Source organism: Schistocerca americana, chromosome 5 (genome assembly GCF_021461395.2).
Source record: "Schistocerca americana isolate TAMUIC-IGC-003095 chromosome 5, iqSchAmer2.1, whole genome shotgun sequence".
NCBI lineage: Eukaryota > Metazoa > Arthropoda > Insecta > Orthoptera > Acrididae > Schistocerca > Schistocerca americana.
In genome coordinates, this window is record NC_060123.1 from 338677197 (window position 1) to 338704977 (window position 27781).

The following is a 27781-nucleotide window of genomic DNA, read 5'->3' on the forward strand; positions in this document are numbered from 1 at the left end:
ACAGATTTAATCTGAAGAACAAAAAAGAGTTATAGGGAGAACATCAGCTTTGTTGTGCACTAGAATAAATTTTGGGAGGGAACCGGGCAGCAAATTTTCTTCTGCTGCCACCCAAAAGAATGTCTACTATGAACCTTGCAACATTTACCATGTTTAAAAACTGTGGTCTGCCAAAATCCGTTATTAGTCAAAACTGAATTGAGTTCAAAACCAGACAAATTATCACCAGTACACATTTCCACTGGATATGAATGCTAACAAAAATACACTCCTGGAAATTGAAATAAGAACACCGTGAATTCATTGTCCCAGGAAGGGGAAACTTTATTGACACATTCCTGGGGTCAGATACATCACATGATCACACTGACAGAACCACAGGCACATAGACACAGGCAACAGAGCATGCACAATGTCGGCACTAGTACAGTGTATATCCACCTTTCGCAGCAATGCAGGCTGCTATTCTCCCATGGAGACGATCGTAGAGATGCTGGATGTACTCCTGTGGAATGGCTTGCCATGCCATTTCCACCTGGCGCCTCAGTTGGACCAGCGTTCCTGCTGGACGTGCAGACCGCGTGAGACGACGCTTCATCCAGTCCCAAACATGCTCAATGGGGGACAGATCCGGAGATCTTGCTGGCCAGGTAGTTGACTTACACCTTCTAGAGCACGTTGGGTGGCACGGGATACATGCGGACGTACATTGTCCTGTTGGAACAGCAAGTTCCCTTGCCGGTCTAGGAATGGTAGAACGATGGGTTCGATGACGGTTTGGATGTACCGTGCACTATTCAGTGTCCCCTCGACGATCACCAGTGGTGTACGGCCAGTGTAGGAGATCGCTCCCCACACCATGATGCCGGGTGTTGGCCCTGTGTGCCTCGGTCGTATGCAGACCTGATTGTGGCGCTCACCTGCACGGCGCCAAACACGCATACGACCATCATTGGCACCAAGGCAGAAGCGACTCTCATCGCTAAAGACGACATGTCTCCATTCGTCCCTCCATTCACGCCTGTCGCGACACCACGGGAGGCGGGCTGCACGATGTTGGGGCGTGAGCGGAAGACGGCCTAACGGTGTGCGGGACCATAGCCCAGCTTCATGGAGACAGTTGCGAATGGTCCTCGCCGATACCCCAGGAGCAACAGTGTCCCTAATTTGCTGGGAAGTGGCGGTGCGGTCCCCTACGGCACTGCGTAGGATCCTACGGTCTTGGCGTGCATCCGTGCGTCGCTGCGGTCCAGTCCCAGGTCGACGGGCACGTGCACCTTCCGCCGACCACTGGCGGCAACATCGATGTACTGTGGAGACCTCACGCCCCACGTGTTGAGCAATTCGGCGGTACGTCCACCCGGCCTCCCGCATGCCCACTATATGCCCTCGCTCAAATTCCGTCAACTGCACATACGGTTCACGCCCACGCTGTCGCGGCATGCTACCAGTGTTAAAGACTGCGATGGAGCTCCGTATGCCACGGCAAACTGGCTGACACTGACGGCGGCGGTGCACAAATGCTGCGCAGCTAGCGCCCTTCGACGGCCAACACCACGGTTCCTGGTGTGTCCGCTGTGCCGTGCGTGTGATCATTGCTTGTACAGCCCTCTCGCAGTGTCCGGAGCAAGTATGGTGGGTCTGACACACCGGTGTCAATGTGTTCTTTTTTCCATTTCCAGGAGTGTATGTTCTTTCAGAACAAATAAAACATGAGGTCAACAATAAAGCTTGCTATTGTGCTATTGCACTACAGCATTTTCAGCTTTCAAGGTTGGCTACCATATTAATCAAAGTGGAAAAATTTCTGCAGACCCAGCTGTAGGGAGACAAGTCTGCTTATATTGTTACTGCAGTAAGAATTGTAAATAGTAGCAATTGATAACATATGCAAATTACAACCATGACACTACTGAAAAATGTGGATCTATGAGTTTGCAGCTCACAGTTTGTTCACGCAGATAATATTAAGCAAATTTTAAATTATTGGTGATTCAAGAAGCAGAGGTAACAAACAAGATGTACAGCAAGAAGAAAATTTGATGTCACAGAAGCAATGTTTATAGGTGATATCAGAGAAAATAAGAGCAGGATGGTGTTCAGTACACGCAAGAGAAATCACGTGACTACTCAAGACATAATCCGAATTAAGCTGCTGAAGGTAAAGAGGAACTTCTCAACTACAGTTGTTGCAGAATGATTCAAAGCAAGTACTGTAAACTGAAATGAAGTGGGTCAAAATTTGATGTTTTCTTAAGAAATGAGGTTTAAACATTAACAGGAATCTGGAAAAACTGTCTAGTGATTTACATTTTTGGTCTTTCCTGGTGCTACTAACATATTCTTACAGGAAACATTTATCAACATACAAATTTTAAATGTGTGATTCACTTTATTCCACTACTTGGGGTAAAACGGATCACCTATATATTTTCATATTTAAACCACTTGGTCCCATTCAAGATGGAAAGTGGAATACTGTAACACCTTTAAGAAGAAACAATGGTGTACATTTAAATAAAAAATATCTTTGATATTACAATTAAAACTGAAAATGCAGTTAAATGACCAATACTGAAACAAATGTCTTGTGAAGTGGTCCTCTTTTTATCTACCACACACTTTGAACTTTCCACAACTCTCTCTGTAAGAGATGCAAATATACCACACTTAGGGGCTGGCATATGAGTAGATTTTGATGGAAGGCAATACAGATGATGTTTGCTTCACAATCTGGGATAGATGTTAAGTGACTTGAGAGATTTTCACCAATGAGCACTTTTGGATCATCTATTTTTCGGCAATATGGCATAATTATTGTGGACAGCCATTCATGGTAAGAGTCTGTGTCAAACCATACGCCTGAGTTTCAGTTGTAAGCAGAACCACTAATTCTAACTTTAGTCCATCCTCAGTAAAAGTGCTTAGCCTTATACGTTACATAAGGGTGAAGGAGCATTTCCATCTGCAGCTGTAGCAACCGTAACACCAGTGTTAGTTTTGCTCCAGTCCACAATTCTACCATGAGGTTTCACACCCCTCTTCACAACTTGCACAGGTTCTAGATTGTACGTAAAATTTGTCTCCTCATAATTTATAACAAGGGACAATGAAAATCCTATACAGCTCTCCAAGTTTCTCAAATAGGATACAACAGATTACTGTGACATCCCAACACTTAATCTACTAATATTTTCTGAACATTTCATAGTCAGGTTATGACTCCAAAACATAAATGACAAACTAGCATACTGTCTGTAAATCATGGCTAGTCCTGCCTACCCGTACAGGTACTGCTGTATTACAGTTGCAATGTCTGTGCTTCCAACCTCCAGTGTGCACATACAAGAAAGCCTTGAACAAGACACCTCTCCTCCTTTTCACTTAACTCAGTCGGCATTCCATATTTCTTTATCACCTTCTTTAACCCATTTCTGAAGACTAGTAGTAGATATTAAAGTGCATCTCTTCTGAATATGAATGTCCTATCTGTGTTCTGTTTTTTTCTGAACATGAGAGTATATTTCCAGGGCATTGTCTCATGCATTGTGAAGTCCTATACTTCGAATATCATGAGGCGCACTAGTTCAAGTACCATGTATTACTAACATGTAACTAAACATGCTCTGTTGGTCAATTCCATTACAACATGTATGGCCATCAGTCACACGTGGACAAAACATACTCTCATCACTGAGGACGGCACAATGCCATTCCATTCTCCAGTCGACTCTTTCGCAACACCAGGGTAGCCGCACTTGGGGGTTTCATAGCGTAAGTGGCAGCCTGGCCAGAGGCAAGCATTATGTTAGTGATGCTGCAAGCACACAGATCTTTGGTGACACATAGGTGTAACATGGACCCAGATTTGTTCCATGGATAATGCACAGTTGGCCACAACTGTTCACAAGACACATCAATTTTGACGTGCACCTGTACTACATGGACATTCAATATTTGGTCCATGGGAGTGGGAATGTTCCACAGACCACTGCTGAAAGCAGTGACACACCACCGATACATTGTGCACAACATGTGCAGAAGTCTGTCAATACGTCCATCCAGCTTCCTGTAGATCCACGATGTAACCACATGCAAATGCCTGAAGTAACTCAATAGGAGTGTGTACTCATCAGCAGGCAACAGTTGTACTCTAGAATGAATGTTACAAATGCTGTTCACCTTTAAAGGCACCACAGTTACTGTCTGCAGAATCAAAATAGATGGTGTGTAGACAGGCATTCTGAGTACCATCTGATCGCTGGTTAGCATGACAATTAAATCAGTAACACTACAATCCCTCAGTATCTGGCACCACTGAACATGGTCCCTGAGGGTGTTACTTTTTTCTGGCAGTGTATTAATACAACACATTTTATTTTTATTAGTCAGAACACACTGGAGATAAAAATTTCTCCTCGTGCCTCATAAAAAAGGAGGGTTGTATTAAATTCATGGTTAACTTGCAGCCATGTAAATACAGTACATGCATAATCTAATTACACAATATAAACTATTCCTCCCTGATGAGCAACAGAAAGCACAAGGAACACATTACAAAAAGAAAAGTGTGATATACTTCAGTATTTAAGTATTTTTATCATCATCTGTATATGTGCCCTTTCCAATAATTAAATCTACATAGAGTTTCTAAGTGATATTTCTGTTATTGGATTCCAAAGGGCAATAATGGTTATTTCCACTTTTCACCTTTATGATAACTAATTAATCCTCTCGAACCAAATTTATAGGAAATGTTTACATACGAGCAGCACACAGCACTTCCATAATTTTTGTAAAAAGCAGTGCTTGCATTGGCGGTATGTGATTGTTCAATGTATCCTGGTTGTTTGCACATTTATTTTCAATGCACAGCAGCAATATGACTTCACACAGTCGCAGTTGCCACAATACACCTGTTACAAATTAAACGCTCTTAACAAGCCCACTTGCAGATTCAACACTCTAATTCCTGTATCACAAGAGCTACTGTTTCTCAATTTACACCTCAAACTACCCATACTGTTTCCCGATTTCTTGTTACGTCAGTTATAAATTTTCTACTGAAATTTGGTAACAGACTACCCACATTTCATGTATACACAGCTCAGCCACTTGTGTTTTTGCATCATACTGTAAGACACAAACAACGGCACGGCCACAATAATGAAAGTTTATTCTTCTTCCACATAGAAATGAACAACAGTTGAGAACAGACATAAACACAGAAACAATACAGGTACTGCTACAAGCAGTTGCTCATAATAAAGTATTAACACAATAAGAAGGTGAGTGCCTGCCGCACTGTGCTTAAAAAGATGGTGGCTCCAGCAGATAGCACTGCAAATACTGTGCCAGGCACACAAGTCATTTGGCCCACAAAAGGCAGCCTCCGGTGGCTGGCCTGTGCAAATGCCATTGGTGAAATACTCGTAGTGCAGTGTGCTGGCGGCCTAGTGCTCCTGCATGTATCAAAGTATTACACACTGGATTACAGTACTCCCACCCCCTTGGGGAAAGGTTGCTGTGCCAATGCAGGCATCAGAGCAACTGTTGAAACATACATGGCCTATGTGGCAGAAATTGCAGGCAATTACAGCAGCAGCAGAAGGAGATTCCAGCCCAGAACTGGTGAGTAGGGGCAGAAGTGGCACAGGATTCCAGGCCAGAACTGGTGAGTAGGGGCAGAAGTGGCACAGAACTGGACATGCATGGCCCCCACTTCCCCGTTTAGTACCATATTATAAGACTCGTGACAAGGGCATTGGTAGCAACTCAAATTTCTGGTTCCTTGACACGGTGGAGCTGTGCCAATAGCAAAAATGCTAGCTGCTCAGTCAGAGACACTGGTACTGAAGAGCCCTAAAGGCACTGGCTCAGCCTGTGAAGGAATCGCCGATGGCAGTTTAGTATCGCAGGAAGGCCTAGCAGCAGCAGGCACAGGGTGGTTGGACACCAGATGAGAGATAGGAGGTGACAACATTCACAAGGACAACAGGTCCACCCTGCAATGCTATCACAGGCACTGAGGGGAAAAACCAGAGGATCCACAGTCCTCGCCATGGCACAGGGATGCAGCTGAGAGTGTTGGTGCACCACCAGCTCATGACTTTTGTGCATCATACAGAAACTGTGGCCTCAGCAGCTGTGGACCATAGCCGTAACCCACTTTGATCAGCAGCCAAATCACCAAGCCCAGACCGTAGAGCCATTAGTAAACTGCAATGAGGACTGCACCAATGGGTGTTGGTGTGGTGGCATGAGAAAATGCAGGAAGGTGTGTGGCTGGCAACATGAAGCATCTTGGGCGGACTCCAATCCCCCACTGGGGTAAATCTGTAGAACTCAAAAAGGGTGTCAAGGTGTTGTCCACAGTGGAGTCTGCAACATACTTCTTCATTTGTACCTTGAACACACAGACGAGACGTTCCATCTTGCTGTTACACTGGGTGTGAAAAGGAGCAGCAGTCACCTCACAAATGTCTTGATGGGCACAAAAATTGTGGAGAGTTTCAGACAAAAAATGTGGACTGCTATCTGTCACAAGTGTATTAGGCTATCCTTCAATTAGAAAATTTTTGGAGAGGGCCTGAAACCTAGCCAAGGCTGACAAAGGACAGCAGATAATGTACAGAAATTTAGACAACACATTGTCAATCAACAACCAGAAAGAATTTAGGAAGAGTCTCGTGAAATCCACATGGATGTGTTCCCACAGACACCGTGTGGTGCGGGCCACAGAGAGAGTGTCGCCAGCACTGAGAGCAGGCTGCGATAAGATGTAAAATGTCACCATCACCACATCAAAACACATACCGATGGGCCAATAACTTTATACCCGAGATTCAGCAGTGTCCCTGATTTAGGATCTGAACCACATCCTGCCATAGAGCAGCGGGGATCACAACCCTAGGCCACAGCTCATCCATAGCCAAGAGAACACTATCACTAAATACAGCAAGGTGGTGATGGAGAGCAACATAGTTATCCTAAAGATCAGAAGACCCACCCAGAAGCCTGTTCAGCCAACTATGCTGAACAAGATGAACAACTTGGCGCAAAACCAGATCAGGAGTGACAACAGCTGCAACCTAGGAGCCTGTAATAGGAAACCCTTCCACTGTACATTGCACTTCAACATCTAAGTGAAAAAAAAAAGGAGTTCATCCTCTTCAAAAGTAGAATCCATTCCCATTGCAAGTCAGGACAGTGCATCGGCATTGGCATGTTTCGCGACAGGCCCAATATGAATTTCGTAGTTGTAATGAGACATAAACAAAGCCCAATTCCGGAGGCAAAGTGCTGGTTTGTCGGGCAGTGAAGTAGAAGGATTAAACAATGAAACCAAGAACTTGTGGTCAGTAATGAGGAGGAACTTAAACTCACACAAGATCACATGAAACTTTTTGAGACCATAGAAGATAGCAAGCATTTCCTTTTCAACTTGAGAATAGCGCTGCTGAGCAGAGCTGAGTGTTTTTCATGCTTATGCTATCAATATTTGGAACCATCCTCATAACAATGTGTAAGAAAAGCCTCAAGTCCATACTGAGAGATGTCCATAGCCAAAACCAGGTGGTGGCCAGGATGAAAATAACCAAACAAGGAGCAAAATATAATTTCAATTTCAAAAGTGTGAACGCGTGCTTGCAGGCCAGCAGTCACTGAAAAGGAATATTCTTGTGGAGCTGTCCAGTTGGTTTTTAACAATCACAAGTGGGATAGACCACTCACTTGAGGTAATTGTTGGGTGACCAAAAACTGTACAATTCTGATTTCACTTGATCGCGCAAAGCAATTGGAACACGGCACGCATGGAAAAAGCAGGGCCACATCCAGGTTTCTGGCTAATGTGGGTTGCAAAATTAGTGGCATAAATTAGCCCATTCAAGAAAAGAGACAAGAATTCAAACACGAGGTGCACTGTATCCAAAATGGAAAAACTAAAAGCACTGAAAGCATCCAGACCAAAAAATATTATGGTAACAGCATCATCCACTACTAAAAATGTCAAGGAATACATCACAGATTTATACATAATGGGAGCCATAAACTGACCCAAAACTGGAACATGCTGGTGGTTGCAATTCACCAAACATCAAGTAACCAGATGCAACACCAGAGATCCCAGATCAACTTAAGTTTGGAGATCCGTAAAGTCACTTGTTGTCCAAGCATTTGGCCACCACTCACACTTTGACAAACACTTTGTTATGATTTGTAAGTAGTGGGGACACACAATTAACATCCATGTGTATGTCCGCATGAGAGGGGTGGGAATGACACACAGACACTACATGTCCTGTTTCCTACAGTTGTTGCAAATCGCCCAGCACTTAGGGCACACCGCCCTGTCATGTTCCATGGAACAGTATGGACAAGATGCAACCGTGGATTGGAGCAATTTCTGTAGCGGCTGTTAGCCACGTCATTGTCCACTGTCGCACTGACCACTACCATGTCATTGTCGCACTGACCACTACCATGTCATTGTCGCATTTGACCACTACCATGTCATTGTCGTCCTGAGAACTAACCAATACCTAGTGACCAGGAACAGGTCTTGTCTCAATTCGATAGCTACCAGCATGAGATACCTTGAAAGAGTGAGCAATATTTAACACTCCAGCCAAAGATGATTCCTTGCACTGTAGTGCACTTTGGTGCATCAATGTGTCAGGAGCCAACCAAATGATGGTATCATGGACCACAGAATCAGCAAAGGGATTATCATGAGCATTGGCAACAAACTGACATTTGCAACTGAAGTTGTGGAATTCAGCCAACATGCCTGGTAGGTGGGACTCTTAATGACAACGGTAGAACTTTACACATGCAAGAAAGACATGTGCATTTACAGTGATAACTGTACAACAAACATATTTCGTTGAACAAAAGCAGTGCAGGCTAATTGCACAACAACTTGTAGATTTGAGGAGAAATTCAAGAAAGGAACAAACACATGTTTATCAGTGATACCAAAAATGAGGAAGTGTGACCTAAGCTGCTTCTCATAAGCCTCCCTGCCTTCAGTCACATTGCCGTAAGGGGGAGAGAGGGCAGTGGGTACACCAATAGCATGGAAGCCTGCATAGTCAATGTGGCCAACAAGTTTGTGATAGCAATTTTGAAGGCATGCTGCTGCTCAAGGAGTGATTGGAGCAAATCTCCATGGGCATAAGAAGCAAAGGAACAACCAAATAGACTGAACACGCAGAAAACTGCACTTGTCACCAGTTGTACCATACTGTAAGAGACAAACAACAACACAGCCACAATGAACCAAAGTTTATTCTTCTTCCACATGCAAGTGAACAACAATTAACAACACTGAGATAAACACAGAAACTATCCATGTACCGATACAAGCAGTTGCTGACAATAAGTACAAACACAATAGTAGGGTGAGTGCCTGCTGCACTGCGCTTACAAGGCTCCGATAGAAGGCACAGTAGATGCCGTGTTGTGTGCGTAAGTCATGAGATCCATCACAGGCGGCCTTTGGTAGCCAGCCCACGCAAATGCTGTTGCCTGGTGCCATGGCACATGTGCAAGTATTATGTACAGAGTTACAGCAGATTTACTTATAGAACTTAACAGATTTGCTTTTTAAGTGTCTCATCTTCTCTTTTATATGTAAGGTATGATAAATGAAATAAACAAAGCAAAGAAAAATAATTTTTAGTGCCTGCTGGATAACAATTAAATGTTTACCATTGTATGTCCGTCCCATTTATACTCTGGTAGATCAGATTTTATTTTCCAGAAAGGAGGGTTCTCACAACATTTTCAAGACACTGAAAAACAGCAGTAATAACTGTAGAATAACTTACATTCCACATTCTTGCCCTTGTCAGCATCTCAACCGTAATACTCAATGCCATTCACAGAAACTCAAAAATTAACACAGAAACAAAAAGTAAGTAACGTACTAAGATTTGTGTACAATAAGTTATTTATTAAAATACATATTTTACAGTATCTAACACTGTCGCAATTTTGGTAAGAAATTTTACAAATTTAAAGTGACTGCATGAGAATCATTACTTTTTTGGTATTTCATCAGTTGAAGCATATATACAAATGATGATCCTGAAATAGCTCTAAAATTTAATTTTGTAAATGCAGAGGTATAAATTTATGTAAAATATAAAATACCATTTAGCTTTGTCTGGGTTTAATTTTTGGGTGGTGGTGGGGCACGGAATGAGTCAGGTGGCCTAGGTCTCACAGATCCTACGCCTCTTTCAGAGAAATGGCTTAAGGGGGCTGCTTCAATGGACATTAATGAACCGAATAAAACATGTTGTACAACAGGAAACTTCTCCAGCACCTGTCAAAGAAAAAGAGAGCCACATTAGGAATGGTATGTCTACCAGTGTACATTACTTAAGAAATGGTTATGGCCACAAAGGGGTATAACAAATAAAATAATGTAAAATAAAATAAATACATCCAAAACCTGTAATATGCCAACAAGTAGAGAATACTTGAATAATAAGTAAGCAGAAAATATGAAAAATTGATTCTGTATCAACACAATAATTCTTTTTTTCATTACATAAGAGCATTTTATTAGTTATTACACTTACTTCAGCAATGTACATCCTGATCAGACCAGAATTTATTTTGGACCATGAGGGAACATCACTGATATTCCATAACTGGTTTGAATGCTCCGCAAACAACCCAGTTTTTACCTATTTGACAATAATATCTGCATATACAAAACTGGATACACACATACATAAAACTGATATGTCAGAATTTGGTACATTAATTTCCGTTGTTTTTCAAGTAAGAGTTTAAATTTCATATGTAAGTATAATTTCATACAAATCAGCAGAGTATTTATGGTGTAAAATACTCAGCATGTTGTGAGTATACAGTTTCTATCAAAACAATTTTCTCTTGAAAACTTCCACAAAATAAATTATTTATTTCACACAGTATATTATTTACAAACCTGTAAGCAGACTGGTGCAACAAATGATTGAGGCATTAGATTGGTCATACAGCAAAATCATTAGCAACAATATAATGTTCAAGTCATGAGACGGCAAGCACACACGGTAAAAGAAAAGACCACATCACACAGTAAAAGAAAAGACCACACAACACATACATTGACAGGCTCATGGGATACTATTTCGTAAGGGAGTGGGAAGAACTTTGAGAAGTACATTCTGTGGTGTCACCGCCAGACACCACACATTCTGCATTTCAAGATATGATGCATGGTAACTGATGTCCTGGAAAAGAATATCATTTGCATGTTTGAGACTTTCATGGCACTGTATGTTAAGGGGAGCATTTCTTTGTAGCTGGTTAGTGTCTCAGCAAAAAGTGTCAAGGGAATGAGAGGATATATTACTGGATATTTGTTTGTGAATCAGGTAATAAAAAATAAAGCACTTTTGTAAGTTAAGGCCTTGGAAGATTTTCGTATTTCAACTTCCCACTTTTCTTCCTTATTTTGTTCTTGCTATGTGGCTTGGCTGCCCATCACCTTTTCTTCTCCAATCCAAACTTACACCTACTTAGCAATGAGAGAGGCTATGTGCTAGTTAAGGCATTGGACTCTCACTTGGGAGGAATGGAATTCAAAATTTACTTGATCAATTTCATTAACTATTCTTGTTATATCCAACCCTGTACTCAATGATAATCACACTGACAAGAATTAACTATTCTTGTTCTATCCAACCCTGTACTCAATGATAATCACACTGACAAGAATGATTACACCCTAATTTGCCTTCTCAGCACTTTCTTACACCTGCTTAGCACACTGCAATTGATATGTTACAACTACTCTTCCTTATATGATTGACTGCACTTGTAGTTCATAATGTAACTTGTTTTGTGAGAGATGTGCTGGGACCAGAATAGTGACACTGCCACCTCTTCTACAGCTAGTATCTGATACATGAGCAGCAACATATCTGCCAGATAAGATTGCCATTCTTTTCAACTTCTTATAAAAAGAGATTTCTTTTTATACATTAGTATTTTCTTACACTCAGTGGTATATGTGTTTACTCCCAGATATTTTAGTTAGAGTGAAACATTTTCCCATTACAAAACAAATCACAGATTTATCATAATATAAGTCGCCTTTGAAATGTTACTCTATCATCAATCAAATACATACCTGATTAATAAATTTAATACACCCTAAAAATAAGTAATCGTCACAATAGGCCTCAACAACTTCGTTTACTAAGAAAGATTTAGGCTCAATCTGTGGATGATCTGCAAAAAAGTAAAGAACATGAACTTAGATCAGTAAAGGACAAGAACTGCATGTTTACATTTATCAAACTTCACTTATTGCTGTGCTAACACATGCAAGTTTCCTTTTCAAAACTCCTATCATAAAGAATAAACCTGGTAACATGCGCAAAGAAATTTGTAAATTCATTGGGTAATGAAGATCACTTTGAAACAGAAATGTGAAATACATTATCGAAAGTTTATTTTCAAATCTATTGAATAATTAAATTCCTCTTATTGCTCTATGGAAGATAAGTAATATTCAGTAAACAGTCTTGTAAAATGGCTATAAGTTTTCCTTTGAATATTACAGGATTAAAAATCTTTGAAAAGGTTAATTCTTGGCACTTACACAATAACTTGTCTAGATCACACATATTTCTTAATGCTTATCATGACATGTTTCAGTAACAGCAAAAACAATACGTAAATAGCGATCTTGACATCAATCACCTTGAGCCTGACACAGCTTTCTTACAAGGTAACTATCATAAATGAAGAGATGTTGTGAAACTTCTCAAGATATATTAAGCTAAAAAGACAGTTGAATATATTAATACTAAATGACTAAAAACCAAATGAGTATATAGACTGAAGCATGGCACCCAATGCTGGAACTTCAATTTAGACAGCACAATGCTGAATGTAAACTTCAAAAGTACAATAGCTGCTCCATGCATCTACAGCAAATGTCAAGACTCAGGTATTTTAATAACTGTCATTTGTGTGGATGACATGTCAATTTTCAGTAGCTTACTCACACACTAACATGCACACACACACACACACATTATTTGTGACTAGAGCAGACACACTACAAACAGTAAATTCTCAACGTATTCAACATGAAAAACTGTAACCTAAAATTCCTACAATGCTTCCCCCACCCTCTCGAAGCAGTATTCCACTGCCCATCCAATCTACACAATATCCCAGTCCAACCTTACACCATATCCACTCCCTACAATGCTTCCTCCACCTCTCGAAGCAGCATTCCACTGCCCATCCAATCTACACAATATCCCAGTCCAACCTTACACCATATCCACTCCCAACCCCTTGCCCCAAGGGTCATATCTCTCTGGATAACCCAGGTGCAAGAACTGTCCAATACAGCCACCCAGCACATCTTACTCCAGTCACGTCACAGGCTTATCCTACCCAACCAGAGGCAGGGCCATCTGTGAAAGCAGCCATGTCATATACAAGCTCCACTGTAATTTCTGCAAAGCATTTTATATGAACATGATTACCAACCAGCTGTCAATCCAAACGAATGGCCACCAGCAAACTGTGGCCAAGAGCAGAGTTGATCACCCAGTGGTGGAACACATTGCTGAGTGCACATTGCTCTATTTTAATCGTTGCTTCCTCTAATTTCAGCTTCTCTCAGTTATATAGATGGTAATTGTGCTTGCAACACACCCTTTGATTCCATAATACTCTTTGTCCCAACCGACACTAGCCCCTTGTCCCAAAACCCATACCCTTCCCTGGACAGCAACTTCATTCATCCTGCACCAGCACCTACACCTTCCCAGCAGTCCCCTATCCCCAATCCACCTTCCCAGCAGTCAATCACCCTTTCGGAAACCACACTTTCATTCCCAATCTCCTTTCTGTCCTTACCCACTCCTTCTGACACAACCCGTCAAATCCAGACAAACAGCAAGTATGCAGAGGTAGAAAAATGTAGTCAGGTGGCACAATGTAGCTCTAAATGTTTATGTACATGCGTACTCTACAGCTGTTGAAAGGGATTCGTCTGAAGGCTAGCAAAGTTCACAATCTTGTTTATGTCCTGATAAATCAACGACTCAAATATTTTGTTTTATTGTTATTTTATTCCTTAAATTATTTATAAAAATATATATTTCTGGTAGCAATTAGAAAATGCTGTTTCCCTGTGAGGTACAGCATCCAAATATGGCAAAACCTATATCAATTTACATAATTTTGTCTGTTGCAAATAACTAATTTACAGATTCAGAATCAAAATCCAGTATGCAATATATGTTTATCCAAACCCTTAAATATTCAGGGATAGTCACTGACCTCGGCTATATAATGTTCATGTTATTTCTGGTGCCCTTAAAGAGGTTGTGTGAGAATAGGCATGTTGCATCTATGTAGATACAGAATACTACACAAACAAAACTGATGAGATGGTGGCCAATTATTCTTTTGATATTCTCGTCTGGTGAAACATACAACTATCTTGTCACACTAACTAGGAAAATAGACCAGAAAAATCATGCTCTTACCATGTCTGACATCGCAAAAAGGATCATCAGCAGCAAAAAGCCAGTGTAAATAGTGCCACCAAAGCATCTGTTCAGAGAGTGTGGACCTGATGTCAGAGCTGTCCAGATCTACCTGCTGCGCAGACAGTTTACACCAGATACCACAGACATCAGGACACTAACAGAGCATTCACACGACACCACTAACCCTTCTCGCACCTGATAAGTTTTCACAGAGGACACTCATGGGTTACCTCTACCACGCTGCTTTGCTGTCAATGTTTATCCATTACAATTATACAAAGAATTAGGGAGTCCACAGACAACTTGCAAGGTTACTGCCATACAGTCTGCTCAGGGGCTTCAAAATGTTTACAGTTTCACTTAACATCCAGTGCTCTGTCAGATGCATTTTAATAAAGTGGGGGTCTGGCATCTTCTCGCACAGCAACTACACATGACAGATAAACTGGAACATGCATTATACAAACTAGTAAAAGATTGGTAAATCAATAATGTGAGGGATGATTACTCATCTGACAAAAAATTACACTTTTTGCACAGCACCAGAGAGACAACATATTTCATTTCTTAACGATTGTGACACTGCATATAAAATGACTATCATTCCACTTGGGACCTGTGAAAGGTACATCAGCTTATTTATTTTAGTTGTAAATATTTGTCATGTATTATTGTTTTTCTGACATGTTCTACATCCTGGAGGACCTCCCCACTACGGATCAATTGGAATGAAAGTAAATCTAATCTAATCTAATCCAAACATGAAAAACGCAATGAACATTTAATCCTACTTGACGATCCAGTACGATGATGTTTGTTAACTAGAAGAAAAGATATGGCCTGTGTATTAATGAAGAATTGTATTCTTCACGTTGTAACAAAACACTCAGCAGACAGCTCTGATAACTGATTAAATACTCAAGCATAAATTTTCTATCATAAACTAGAAATTTATTTAAAGTGTTGCACAACAATTTAAACTTCAAAATGCCTGTTATTCATTCTGTAAGTTTCTACAAGAGGACATCACAGCATAAAGAAACTGGAGGTGGATTGGGAGCTGTGGCCAAAAGCACAATCTAAAAGATAGAAAAATCAAGTAATACACTGCAATTCTCTTCAGATGCTTACCTATAAGCTGAGAACTTCCCCAAATAAAAGGGACAAACTGATAATCATCTAAACTCCATACACCATGGCTTCCTGCAGGTTCCATTCTGTACGTCAGCTGAAGTTTGCGGACCAAATTTAAGTACCTGCAAGTCATTAATTTTTATAATATATAGTCATAAAGAGGGATGTGGAAACTGAAAGAAACAGATCATTGGTAAAAAATCTACCTATTAAAAACACAAGTAACAACTGCCACAGTGTCAGTTTCAACAAAGGCTCCAATCTTGAACAAGCAACATAGCAACATAAGAAATGCCATTTCATGACCTGTACCGTAATCAATTCGAGTTGAATTTCCAAAGCCTTCAACTAAATACACCACAATTTCAGGAATAGCCCGGTGGAACTTGGGTTGTAAGGCTGCCTGCAGCAGGTGTTCTGCTTTCTAAAAGCAACAGAAAAGTAATTCACTTATTATTCACTAAAATCTTAAAAGAGTATATATCGTCACACACACACACACACACACTTAAATTATAAAGGGCAAAATCACAGAAAAATGTCAAATTTTAACATCTGTTCATTAGAAGCTTTAAGTGAAGCATAATCAAGAAATGGGAGCATATTTCTTCAAAAAGCTTTATGGGTTTATGGACTGAGGTAAATCATAAGGTATTTTGCATAAAAGACTCCAAAATAATTACAAAAATTTTTGAAATCAAGGGCACACTTATCTTTAAAAATGCTGGTGGCAGGGAAGAAAATCAGAAAATAAGCGTTCGACTGTATTCTGAGCAGAAAACGTACACCACATTATTATAAATGAAATTAAATGAAATGTCGTGTGGCGAGAGCCTCACGGTGGGTAGACCGGCCTTTTTAGTTGACGCCACTTTGGCGACGATGGGGATGATATGATGATAAAGACAACACAACACCAAATCCTGAGCAGAGAAAATATCAGACCCAGCTAGGAATCGAACCCGGGCGCCTTTGCACAGCATTCCACTGTGTTGGTCACTGAGCTATTGAGGTGGACACCATGTTATTATGAGGTGGTTGGTGAAACTATTCATGAAACTGTTTCATTTGTTGTAATTAATCATGCCTTCTGTGCCATAAACAAATGAAACAAATTATTAACAGACTACAGGTTTTTTCCAGAGTGAAGAAGAAAACCGTGATCTGACAATAGATGTTGCCAGGTCTCTAGAATGTACTCCAGTGGCTCTACAGGCATGTCAAAGCTGTTGTAAGGAAGCAGCACCACTGTATTATTCTTGTCTCACTGTAAGTGCACCACCTTCATTCACGACTGACTGTTACACTGCCATTGTAATTGTTAGTAGCATCTCATGCTCTTTACGAGGTAGTTCAAGAACTTCACTAGCAACAAATCCTAATACTGAGAAAGCCTGTACAGAAGTCTCTATAAGTCCTTGGTGGTAGTTGATGTCTATGCAACATATCACAGATATACATTATGTGATAAAAAGTATGCGGACACCTGACTGAAAAATGACTTACAAATTCATGGCACCCTCCAATGGTAATGCTGGAATTCAATATGGTGCTGGCCAACCCTTAGCCTTGATGACAGCTTCCACTCTGACAGGCATATGTTCAATCAGATGCTGGAAAGTTTTTTGAGGAATGGTAGTCCATTCTTCGTGGAGTGCTGCACTAAGGAGCGATACTGATGTCGGTCGGTGAGGCCTGGCATGAAGTCCATTACAGGGATGTTATTGTAGTGTAACCACTCTACGCACACCGTGCTTTATGAACAGGTCCTCGATCCTGTTGAAATATGCAATCGCCACCCCAAATTGCTCTTCAACAGTGGGAAGCAAGAACGTGTTTAAAACATCAATGTTGGCCTGTGCTGTGATAGTGCCACGCAAATCAACAAGGGCTGCAAGTTCCCTCCATGAAGAACACGACCACACCATAACACCACCGCCTCCGAATTTTACTGTTGGCGCTACACATGCAGATGACATTCACCGTGAATTTGCCACACCCATACCCTCTATCGGATCGCATCTTGGCCTGTATCGCCTTTATTATTAACTTTAGCCAAAATGGAGTTCTAAAAAACAAACGAATTGATATTGTCCTTTGCTATACAAGCACCAATTAGGAACTAGTGCCTGGTGGATACATAGACAGCAAAAATTGCACAAATAAATTACTGACAGACATCCAAAAACACCATTAGACCATACGTATTCAAAAGCAGTTAGCCATTCCTTCTCAGTAAAAACAATCCTTCACATACATGGAACAGGAATTACTGCCCCAGTTCCAAGATCCTGGTGAAACACTGAACAACACTGTCCTGTCTGCAAGCATTACTGTCAGCGAGTTTCCTTCATTTCTTTAAACTCAATTTCTTTGTAAGAAGTATTGTGTGGCACAACTGTACAGTAATGAAAACAAGTATCAACAAAACCAAGATATGCATAAAGGAAATATTTTCATGCTAAAGCAGGGATTCTGACAAAGACTCAAACCCTGCCAAAAAAGGTCACTTGCTTTATATAAAAAAAAATTAACCATTGTGCTGAAATTGTTTAATGCCTTAAAACTCTTTGAATATCCTGCAAACCTTATGATAAGCTAAGAAAACAACCAAATAAATATTTGAAAAAGAAATAGATGTGATGCAGTCGAGGGTTTATAAAAATAAATATAGATAGGAACCTGCAATTTCTCCTAGTGATGGGAGGAAAGAAAAAGACTAGAAGAAATCTAACATTATAGCAATTCTGCGTATGAAAGAATTTCACATGTGAAATTATATTAGCCAGACCGATTGTAACAAAATCACTCATTTATTAGCTATGACTTTTAAAGTTAGACAGTAGCCTTTGTACATGTAACAGTTTCAACTGATTTCTTTCTCCATTCTGATTAGCAGTTTTCTATTTTAAGTGAGAAGCAATAGATCCTTACTTCTTGAAGTCTTGCAAACCAAGTTCTGAATGCTTTGTTGCCAAATCTCTGAGCTTGCACCTGTGGTGGAATTTCATCTATCCATTTATCCAACGTATCCAGTAAATCTAATATACCACATATTGTATCAGACTTTGAACTCTCACAGGAGAGAGCTTTACCCCTGGCAGCATCATTTAGTGTTTTTATAAAGCCAAGGTACTCCTGAAACAAAAAAGAAAGAAAAGAACACGATCAGAACACTGTGATTAGATATACTGCGTAATTTTTATTTCAAGAATGTGAAACTAACATACAAGGAGAATTGAACAATTGTGGGTTTTGGATTTTGATGAAATTTTGCATTGAGGCTCTTCATTGAGGGAAGTGCTATTTTGGCTTTTAGCTCACCACCTCATAGTTTTTATGAAAACTTCTACAGAAGTTTTCTATGCCAGTGAAGCATTAATGACTATACTCAGTAGGTAATGTGGTACAATGGGTGATTGGTAACTCCACCATACTCCAGATATACAGGGTTATTATAAATGATTTAAGTTATTTCACAGATTTACTGTAGTTATATTATTTGACATATTGCCAAAGTGCTTTGCCCACACATAGAAAAACTGAAAAATATTTTGATGTATTACAAGTGTTCTATATGTTGCCCCCCACCAATCCAGCTAATGTGAAGTCGATATGAAGTTCTTTCCACTTTCAGTGCAGCATGTCCTTATCAATACTTTAAAAAGCACTGCTGACATTACCTCATAGTTTGTTAAGTTTATTAGTAAAGGAGGCATGAACAATGAATCTTTCTCATAACCCCACAGAACACAATCACATGCAGTTAGATTGGGGGAGTGGAGACCATTACATGAATTGCTGACCATCAACCTGACTGTTCTATAGGTTTCTCAATTTCCTGTTTAAGAATTCGTAAACATTATGATGAAAGAGGGATGAAGCGCCATCCGGGTGGCATGAGCTGATTTTCCAGCATGGCCAAATACAGATGTCCTGTAATAGTCTTTTTGCTGAAGAAAAAGGGACGATAAACTTTAAACCACAAGGCTGCACAGAAGACATTAACTTTTGGTGAATATCAAATGTGCTGCATGATAGCAAGGAGAGTCTATGTCCAGCAAATTTCCTCTTAGTGCCTGTTCATTGTAGCACTCAAAAAAAAAGCGTTGTTCCATCACTGAAGTTGAGTTTCCCACATGAACAATCCTCTTACATAAGCTGTTCCAACTGTGCTGAAAATTCAAAGGATCTTATTTTGTCGTTGGGAGTCAGGGCTTGTAGCAATTGCAAATGGTAGGGCTTCAGCTAATGTCATTTCCTTAAAATCTTCTGAACGATCTGTTGTGGTATGTTCAGCTCTCTACTTGCTCTGTTCATTGATTTCTGTGGGCTTCGTGCAAAACTGTCCCATGTGCAGTCAACGGTTTCTTCATTCACTGCCAGCCAACCTGTTGATTTCCCCTTGTGGAGGCATCATGAAGCTTTAAACTGTTCATACCATTGCCAATCTGAGTTGGCAGTTGGTGGATCTTGGTGAACTTTGTTCGGAAATGTCACTGCACTGTTAGGGCAGACTGGCATTTAAAGCACAACATATGCTTTCTCGCCATCTGTCACCATTTTGCCTAACTGCTCACTGCTGCACTCTCATGGCAGAAATCAGAAGTGTGGCAGCAACAATACAAAAATTTTTGAGTTGTCCCATATGAGCGATGAGTTTTGTGACAATATGTTAATTAATGTACCTACAGTGAATTTATGAAATTGCTTCAAACATTTATAACAACAGTGTACAGTTACAAATTACAGTCCCCATCCTAATTTTGATGACACTTATTTCCTAATTAAAAATATATCTGATCATATATAAGGAAAAAGAAAAACAAGTACAAATCTGGTGTATGTAATCTTCAACAGTGACCAGTCAAGCCAGATTGAGAATTGCTAATAGTCATTAAGACATGAACAAACAAATAAAACTTTTATGTTGGTTACCTAAAACACTATGAAGTGTCTAGCTAAAAGCCACAATACAAGGCATCTTTCTAGTCCTCTACGAACTCTTGTATAAAATTTGTGTAAAATTTAATATTAACAGAGATTTTAGTTTGATAAATCCTCATATTATCAGTCATTCATGTAAGCCACTCATTGAATTGCAAAAGGTGTTCTCGGCTGGAAAAAAAAAAAAAAAAAGAAACCAATGTACAAAATATTTATACAACTTCTTCTTACAGTTTTCACACTGGATATAGACCAATCATGGAAGTCAGCAGAGAACTGCTGACCCTTTCAATTCTGAGACCTTCTGATGTTTTTACTGCAGACCAAACATTCCAATATACAGGGTGATTCAAAAGTCATATCCCATAACGACAAAGTCTGCATTGGTGATTCAATAATCTTGGCCCATAGGACAAAGTCACAATTAGTGGAGATAGCAAAAATACAAAGAAATGAATTCATGCTACAGATGTGCATTAATCATACAAACAAAATGTTACAGCATCAGTTCACTGACGAACTGAAACTTGACAGCACAATACATCCACCTTCCCCGGACACTTGTTCACACATACCTCTAATGCAGAAGGTGACTGCATCATGCAGACAACACATCCAAACACTGGTGATTTAATCATTCTGTGAATAGCCTTATACTGATTTGGATGTCAACTGTGGTATTCTGCTGCTGCTTCCCACTGACTCACGCATAACACATAGATGAGAATCATTTCCACTTTCTTCCGAGGTGTGTACATTGCTGTACAAGCGAGTATGTGACTACACTGCAGAACAGCAGCATGTTATACAACTTCTTCCAAATGCAAATTCACTTATGTGTTTACTGTTATTGCACTTTTTGTGTGTACAAATGGTGTATACATGTACATTTTCTCTCTTGCACCACTTGTTACAATGGTAGCCTCGACAATTGCAAAGGCGGATATGATATTCTGCTATGATTTACGAAATGGACATTAGCCTGCAAGCCCGTTTCCTCTACCCTGAAAAATATCCACAGCACAGAGTGCCCTCTGAAAAGCTGTTTGGCAGACTTTTCCAGCATCTGACAGCCACAAGTACTCTCGCACCCCAAAAGACTGACAGTAGAAGTCCCCCGCCCCAGTATGCTCGCCTGACATAGAGGAGTAAGTGCTGCGTTCAGTGGAAGAAACCCCTGGGACCAGTGTGCGACAATCAGCAGAAGCCATGTCTCGCTTTCTTAACGGGGGGGGAGGAGGGGTACCTAATGAACAACTGCTGTACACATACCACCTATTGCGCATTTAGGCCCTAAGGATGCAAGATCATCATGGTGGATGGCGAGTCTGTCAATGGCTATTGCAGAAACGTGCCGCAGATCCACTACTATTCACACCCAAGTTTTATTTACGGTGAGGCAGGGTTCACAAGAGATGTGAATTTCCATAACCAGCATGTATCAGCAGATGTAAATCCCCAAGCAATTCACGAAAGAGTGCATCAACACAGATTCTCAATTAACGTATGGACAGGTGTACTTGGCAGTATATTAATAGGGCCATATGTGCTACCATGAAGGTCAACTGGGGTGCATTATCTGGAGTTTCTCATTAACGTATTGCCGACCTTGCAGGAGGCTGTGCCATGGCAGCAATGAATACAAATGTGGTTCATGCATGACGGTTCATCAACACACTTTCGTCACAATGTGTGTTAACACCTAATGCAGATATTTCAGGACACCGGATTGGTCGTGAGAGAGAGGGGGGGAGGGGGGGGGCATGCACACCTCTACCTGCTCATTTGTCAGACCTTACTCCCCTAGACTTCTGGTTATGGGTACACTTGAAGGAATCGGTCTACACCACAACAATCAAAAATGTGTGGACACTGCAGGATCAACCCGGTGAACTTCAAAGGCTGTATCACTCCTTGCACCAGATGGCAGAGGGACCCATGTTTATTGGACATGAGTAATAAAAGCTCCCTAGGTATTCAACACTTTCTTTTTAACACCCTGTATACGCTTCCACAAAAGCCGTTATTTCTCTTATCTTGTCTTCACTGTCTTTACACTATAACTGTGTTGTTGTCAGTAGGACTGTTATGCTGTCTGTCATAAATGCCAGTTCTCCAAGCTCTCTCAATAATGTCTTGTGAACAGAATATCTTCTTTCCTCCATGGCTGCCCATCTGAGTTCACAGAGCAGTTCCATACCAGACCTACTCACATGCTCACCAAACCTAATGGTAAATAATCTGGCAGCACCCTTCTGAATTGCACCAATATCTTCTTTTAATCCAACCAACTGGGGAGCAAAAACACACTAACAGTATTCGAGAATAGGTCAGATAAGCATTTTGTATGTGTTTACTTTATCGATGAGCTGTGTATTTCCTACAGTTCTCCCAACAAGCTTGTGTCAACCATTTACCTTACCTAGAACTGAGCTTACATGCTCATTCCATTTCATGTCATTTTGCAACATTATGCCTAGATTTCCTGGAATGAGTTACTAGAAAATTATCAACAGGCCAGTGGCAGCCCACTGTCCAATGAGGTATTTGTTTCACTGGCAAACAAAATGATTAAACTCCTTTAGAAGCTTCCAACCTGCTGACAGAATCACTATTGCAATGTTGGCCTGTGTTAAATAATGTGTATAAATAAGTTCAAAGGAAAAGAAGCAAGGAAGAGAGATTACGAATTTACGTCCCTTAAATGCGTTCACTAGAGACTGAGCACAAACTCTGCGGAAAGAAACTGAGTTTGTTCTTTTTCAAAAGGGCATTACAGAAGTGTCGGATCCCACTCATCTGCTTTGACCTATTAATTCGTCAATATGGTGGAAATGCTTACTTCTAGCATACACAAATTGGTGACGGTGACATCACTACATACACATGCCAACAAATGCAAACAAAAATAAAAATGATGCAAGAGTGTCTGACCCCAAAATAAAATTAAACTAACAGGACAACTATGGGAAATAGAGAGTTTTGGTGGGGACAAGCTAACCATAAACCATACAGCTAACAATAAAAAGACACTGCATCATCCAAAAACAAATACGATAAAAATTTCAACTTACGACATACCACTACAGCCACAAACCCACAGGAATCTTACACTTCACTCGACCTATACAGCAAAATGAAGCCCACAATACCAAAAAACTAACACCTAGAACCCCAAAAAGTGGAAATGGATACTTCCCTTGACATATATATAGCTCAACCGCAGCTACCAATACCAAAAACCCAATGCCTAGAACTCCAAAAACATGGAATCTGACATTTACCTCAACCTACATAGCTCAAACGCAGCTCTCAATACCAAAAATAACAACATCTACAATTCTGAAAAGTGGAATTGGACATTTCTCATTATGTATATATCTCAAATGCAGCTGTTGATACCCACTAGCGAACCACAAACCAAAGAACCAAAAACTTCAAACACCCATCTAACTCACAAAACAGCACAAATCCAAAACCCCAACAATTCAAAAACCCAAATACCCTCACATTCAATAGATCATTTAAAACACAACCGAAATACTGTAAATATACAACAGACAAACATTACAATTACTACAGAATAAAACCAAAACAAAAATTACTTATCAACAACGGCCTCCAACATTACCACCTATGCTGGCCACCTCACGCATGCCCGTGCCCATAAGGAAGGTAAGCAAACTGGTCTTCTCCAATATAATCTCTAAATACCCCCCCCCCCCCCAAACCATAACATGCCCCATTAACACCACAAACAGCACTCACAAGCTTACCCCCCAACAAACAAACAAAATCGCAGACGCACGTGTGCAACACCCCCCCCCCCCCATCCCCCACACACACACACACACACACACACACACACACACCTTCCCCATGGCCCTCAAAAAAAGTATGAAAAATGCAAAAATTCTCAGGGATGCTCTTCCACCAGTGACACTTACCTAAATGAGATAGCAGGTTACCCCTCCCTACAACTGATTTAATTGCCCCCCAAAACCACTCTATGGTATTAGTACAAGCCCCAGCACTATAATCCTTAAACTGAATACTATGGTTAACTACTAAATGTCAATAACCCATACGTCGAAAATGCATCAGACATTACAGTACAACCCTCCTTTATACATTTCCCAATCAATCCCACTAGTTTCCTCTTACTACGACCCTGCAGAACCCTACAAACACAATCAGCACACTATCCCCCAAAATAACAGCCCCCTCCCCATACCCACAAACTAAACTAAGGACTGCCCCCTCCTCACACCAAACTGTGACCCATCAATTTCAACAACAATCCCTGGCCCACCTAACTTCCCCTTGCACTTCACATACTCCAAATACACTTCATAACAAAAAGAAAACCAATCTAAAACAGTTCTCACACTCACATCAGTCTCACACACACAAAAACTTATACATAAGCAAGACAATCTCCATTATGGCCAACCTAGATTTCTCGAAACAGGTACCATGCCTTATCGAATGCCAGATACTTTTGCGCCCACAATGCCACACATACAGATCCCTGGTCCAAGACGCCAGAACTCTTGTCAGCCTCATGTTGGGCCCAAAAGTGTGACACCTAATGTATTTTGCTATTAGCCTGAAAACCTGCAGATACATTATTACAGACAACATATTGTCACTCATAGCAGCAGTAACAAATCACTCTGTCATATCCACATCTAACACAAAAAACGTATTAGATATCATTCCATAAAACAAACACCAAACTAATCAGACGTAACAAAAACACCAAACACACACACACACACACACACACACACACACACACACACGAAAACAAGAAAAATCAAAACACACACTTCCACAACCAATGCTACCACACTGACTATCCAGATTCAAAACCATGTTCCCACAGTAATAACCAAGACTCAAATCAACAAAGTACTGTGTGTTAAACTCACATGTCAACATTCACTACCAGACGACACCGTCAAATACAACAGCACAACATCTACAAATACAACCAACTCAAAAACATCACGCCATAGTGACATCACACACCACAACACCATTATGTCACGGGTCCAAGCAGAAAGGTGGAACTGGAGTTTACATTGACCCCAACATTAATTGGCTAAGGAAAACAAGAGAAAATTGGACCAGAATTGGAAGCACTCCGCCTAAATTTGAGAAACCTATCAGTGTGTCGTCTTATTTGGCAAATAAAATTGAGAAAACAATGAAAATTTACAATGTCAACGCTGAAGTGAGATCGTCATGAAATTATGTTAAGCAGTAGTAATGTCATTTTTAAATGTTGCTCAACAATTCCAGTAACAGACATTTTGGTGTACAATTTTCGGACAGCTGCTGAATTTTCTATTCATCTACAAAAATTTTTGACAATAATGCTATCAACCCACTGAGGTAGCTATTTGGGTAGTGGAAGCATACCAAAAAATAATTTTAGCAAGTTCTTAAAGAATTAACAATATACATCAACAGATCAAAAATAAAAACAAATTTGTAGGCTATACAATAATTTTTTATCAATTCCATTTCAACCACACCAACGTAGGTCTCATAAATCCAAAGCACCCACAGCCTCATTGAAAACTACAAAATTAGATAATCACCTTGCCACACACACACACACACACACACACACACACACACACACAGACTAAATGATATTACTAACAAAACATCTGAACATCATCATCATAGTTGTAACACTGAACAAAAATACTGCAGAGTGCCATTTACATAATGTATAATGTCACACTCATACTGAATTGATCACATTATTTACATCAAACATTCTACATCCAATTTACTCGTAATTTGCATCTCATCACCAAAATTTTCCTAGAAATTGTGCAGTTCAGCAATCCATCCATTTTGTTAAAATGAATGGTACAAAATACGCCATAATACACCAAGTATTCCAATTATGTTCATTGGCGCGGAGTGGAAAGTCACAATGTAATGAAACCATTCATTTTTGTAACGTCTTTCCTGTGAGCATGTAGCAAATACTTGGCTGCTTCTGAAAAATATGGGAAAAGTACCACAAATCTTGAACAATCCACTCGACAGAATTAGCATTCACACTTCAAAAGAACTGATAATGAAATTATGAATGATGACAAGGATTACATAACTCTCTCAAACTCGTTTCGTACGTTGCATTTAAAACAACACTCCTGTATTTTAAAGCTTTCCGACATTGTCACCACTTGCTTCTGTGTAGTAGTTTCAATTAAAATCATAACAATGAACAACTGTTCTGGTCTGTCAAACATGTGCATAATTGACGAAACCCACTCCATTAGAAAATAATCATGGTAGAAGCCTAAGTTTTCCTACACTTCTGTAAGTAAAACTGATAACAACACGGATCGTTCGAAATCATGTGCTTAACGGGACATAGTTCCCTAGCTTACCCTCGAATACACTGACGTCCTACAGGTTAATGTGGGATCCGAAAATATAAAGGTTGATGTGGAATCCGAAAATGTACACAGTATCCCTTAATGTGGGAAATAACAGAAGGATCCCTGGACAGTTATCCAGGCAGCTACCAATGGATAAAAGTAAACTGGTATTTCAATACATATATGATTTCTTAAAATAGTTCTTACATGGTATGCTTTTGATTTTTTCCATTTTTCCATGTCGGCCATGGAAGTGACAGCTCTTGTTGGCGTAACGTAAACATGGTCTTCTGGCACTAAAAAATATAAACCAAATTATCAGAGAAGAAAACATGTTGATTAAGAAATACATCAAATTAATAGCGTCAATTGTAAAGTTACCGATTGAGCCCATCTTGGATTTGGGAAGTACCGAATTACTCTTTTTACGACAATCGTTCTTTGTTACATTTCAATTTACGGCCGGAAAAAATAACAACAACCTACAGCGGCATCTGTCAAAACAACACACTCTCTTTTTTCTCAGTTTCTCTTTCGGTCTGAGCAGTTAGAAAGATATTCTCCTATGCCCACAACTATCAGCGTTCTTATCATTCTATGGTCGGCAAGGACACTACCACAACTTCTACAACTACAAAAACAGCAACCTATGTTTGATTTTCTGCAGCAGTTTGCGTGTGTGTGTGTGTACCAGTGACGTACCTTACAGTCGTAAAAGATTTTTGAGCGAATAAAGAAACTTAATAC

The 27781-nt window shown here is 40.2% G+C and overlaps 1 protein-coding gene across 1 annotated transcript; it reads right to left on the reverse strand.

Annotated features, from left to right (window-relative positions):
- Window positions 1-9937: 9937 nt before the first annotated feature.
- On the reverse strand, window positions 9938-27566 carry LOC124615890 (serine/threonine-protein phosphatase 2A activator). Its single transcript, XM_047144063.1, has 8 exons — window positions 27416-27566; window positions 27242-27330; window positions 18612-18815; window positions 15884-16101; window positions 15675-15799; window positions 12155-12255; window positions 10593-10700; window positions 9938-10333 (listed from the first exon to the last, which is right to left on the reverse strand). Exons 1-8 carry the CDS (start codon window positions 27426-27428, stop codon window positions 10178-10180), a joined length of 1014 nt encoding a protein of 337 aa, XP_047000019.1. The 5' UTR covers window positions 27429-27566; the 3' UTR covers window positions 9938-10177.
- Window positions 27567-27781: the final 215 nt, after the last annotated feature.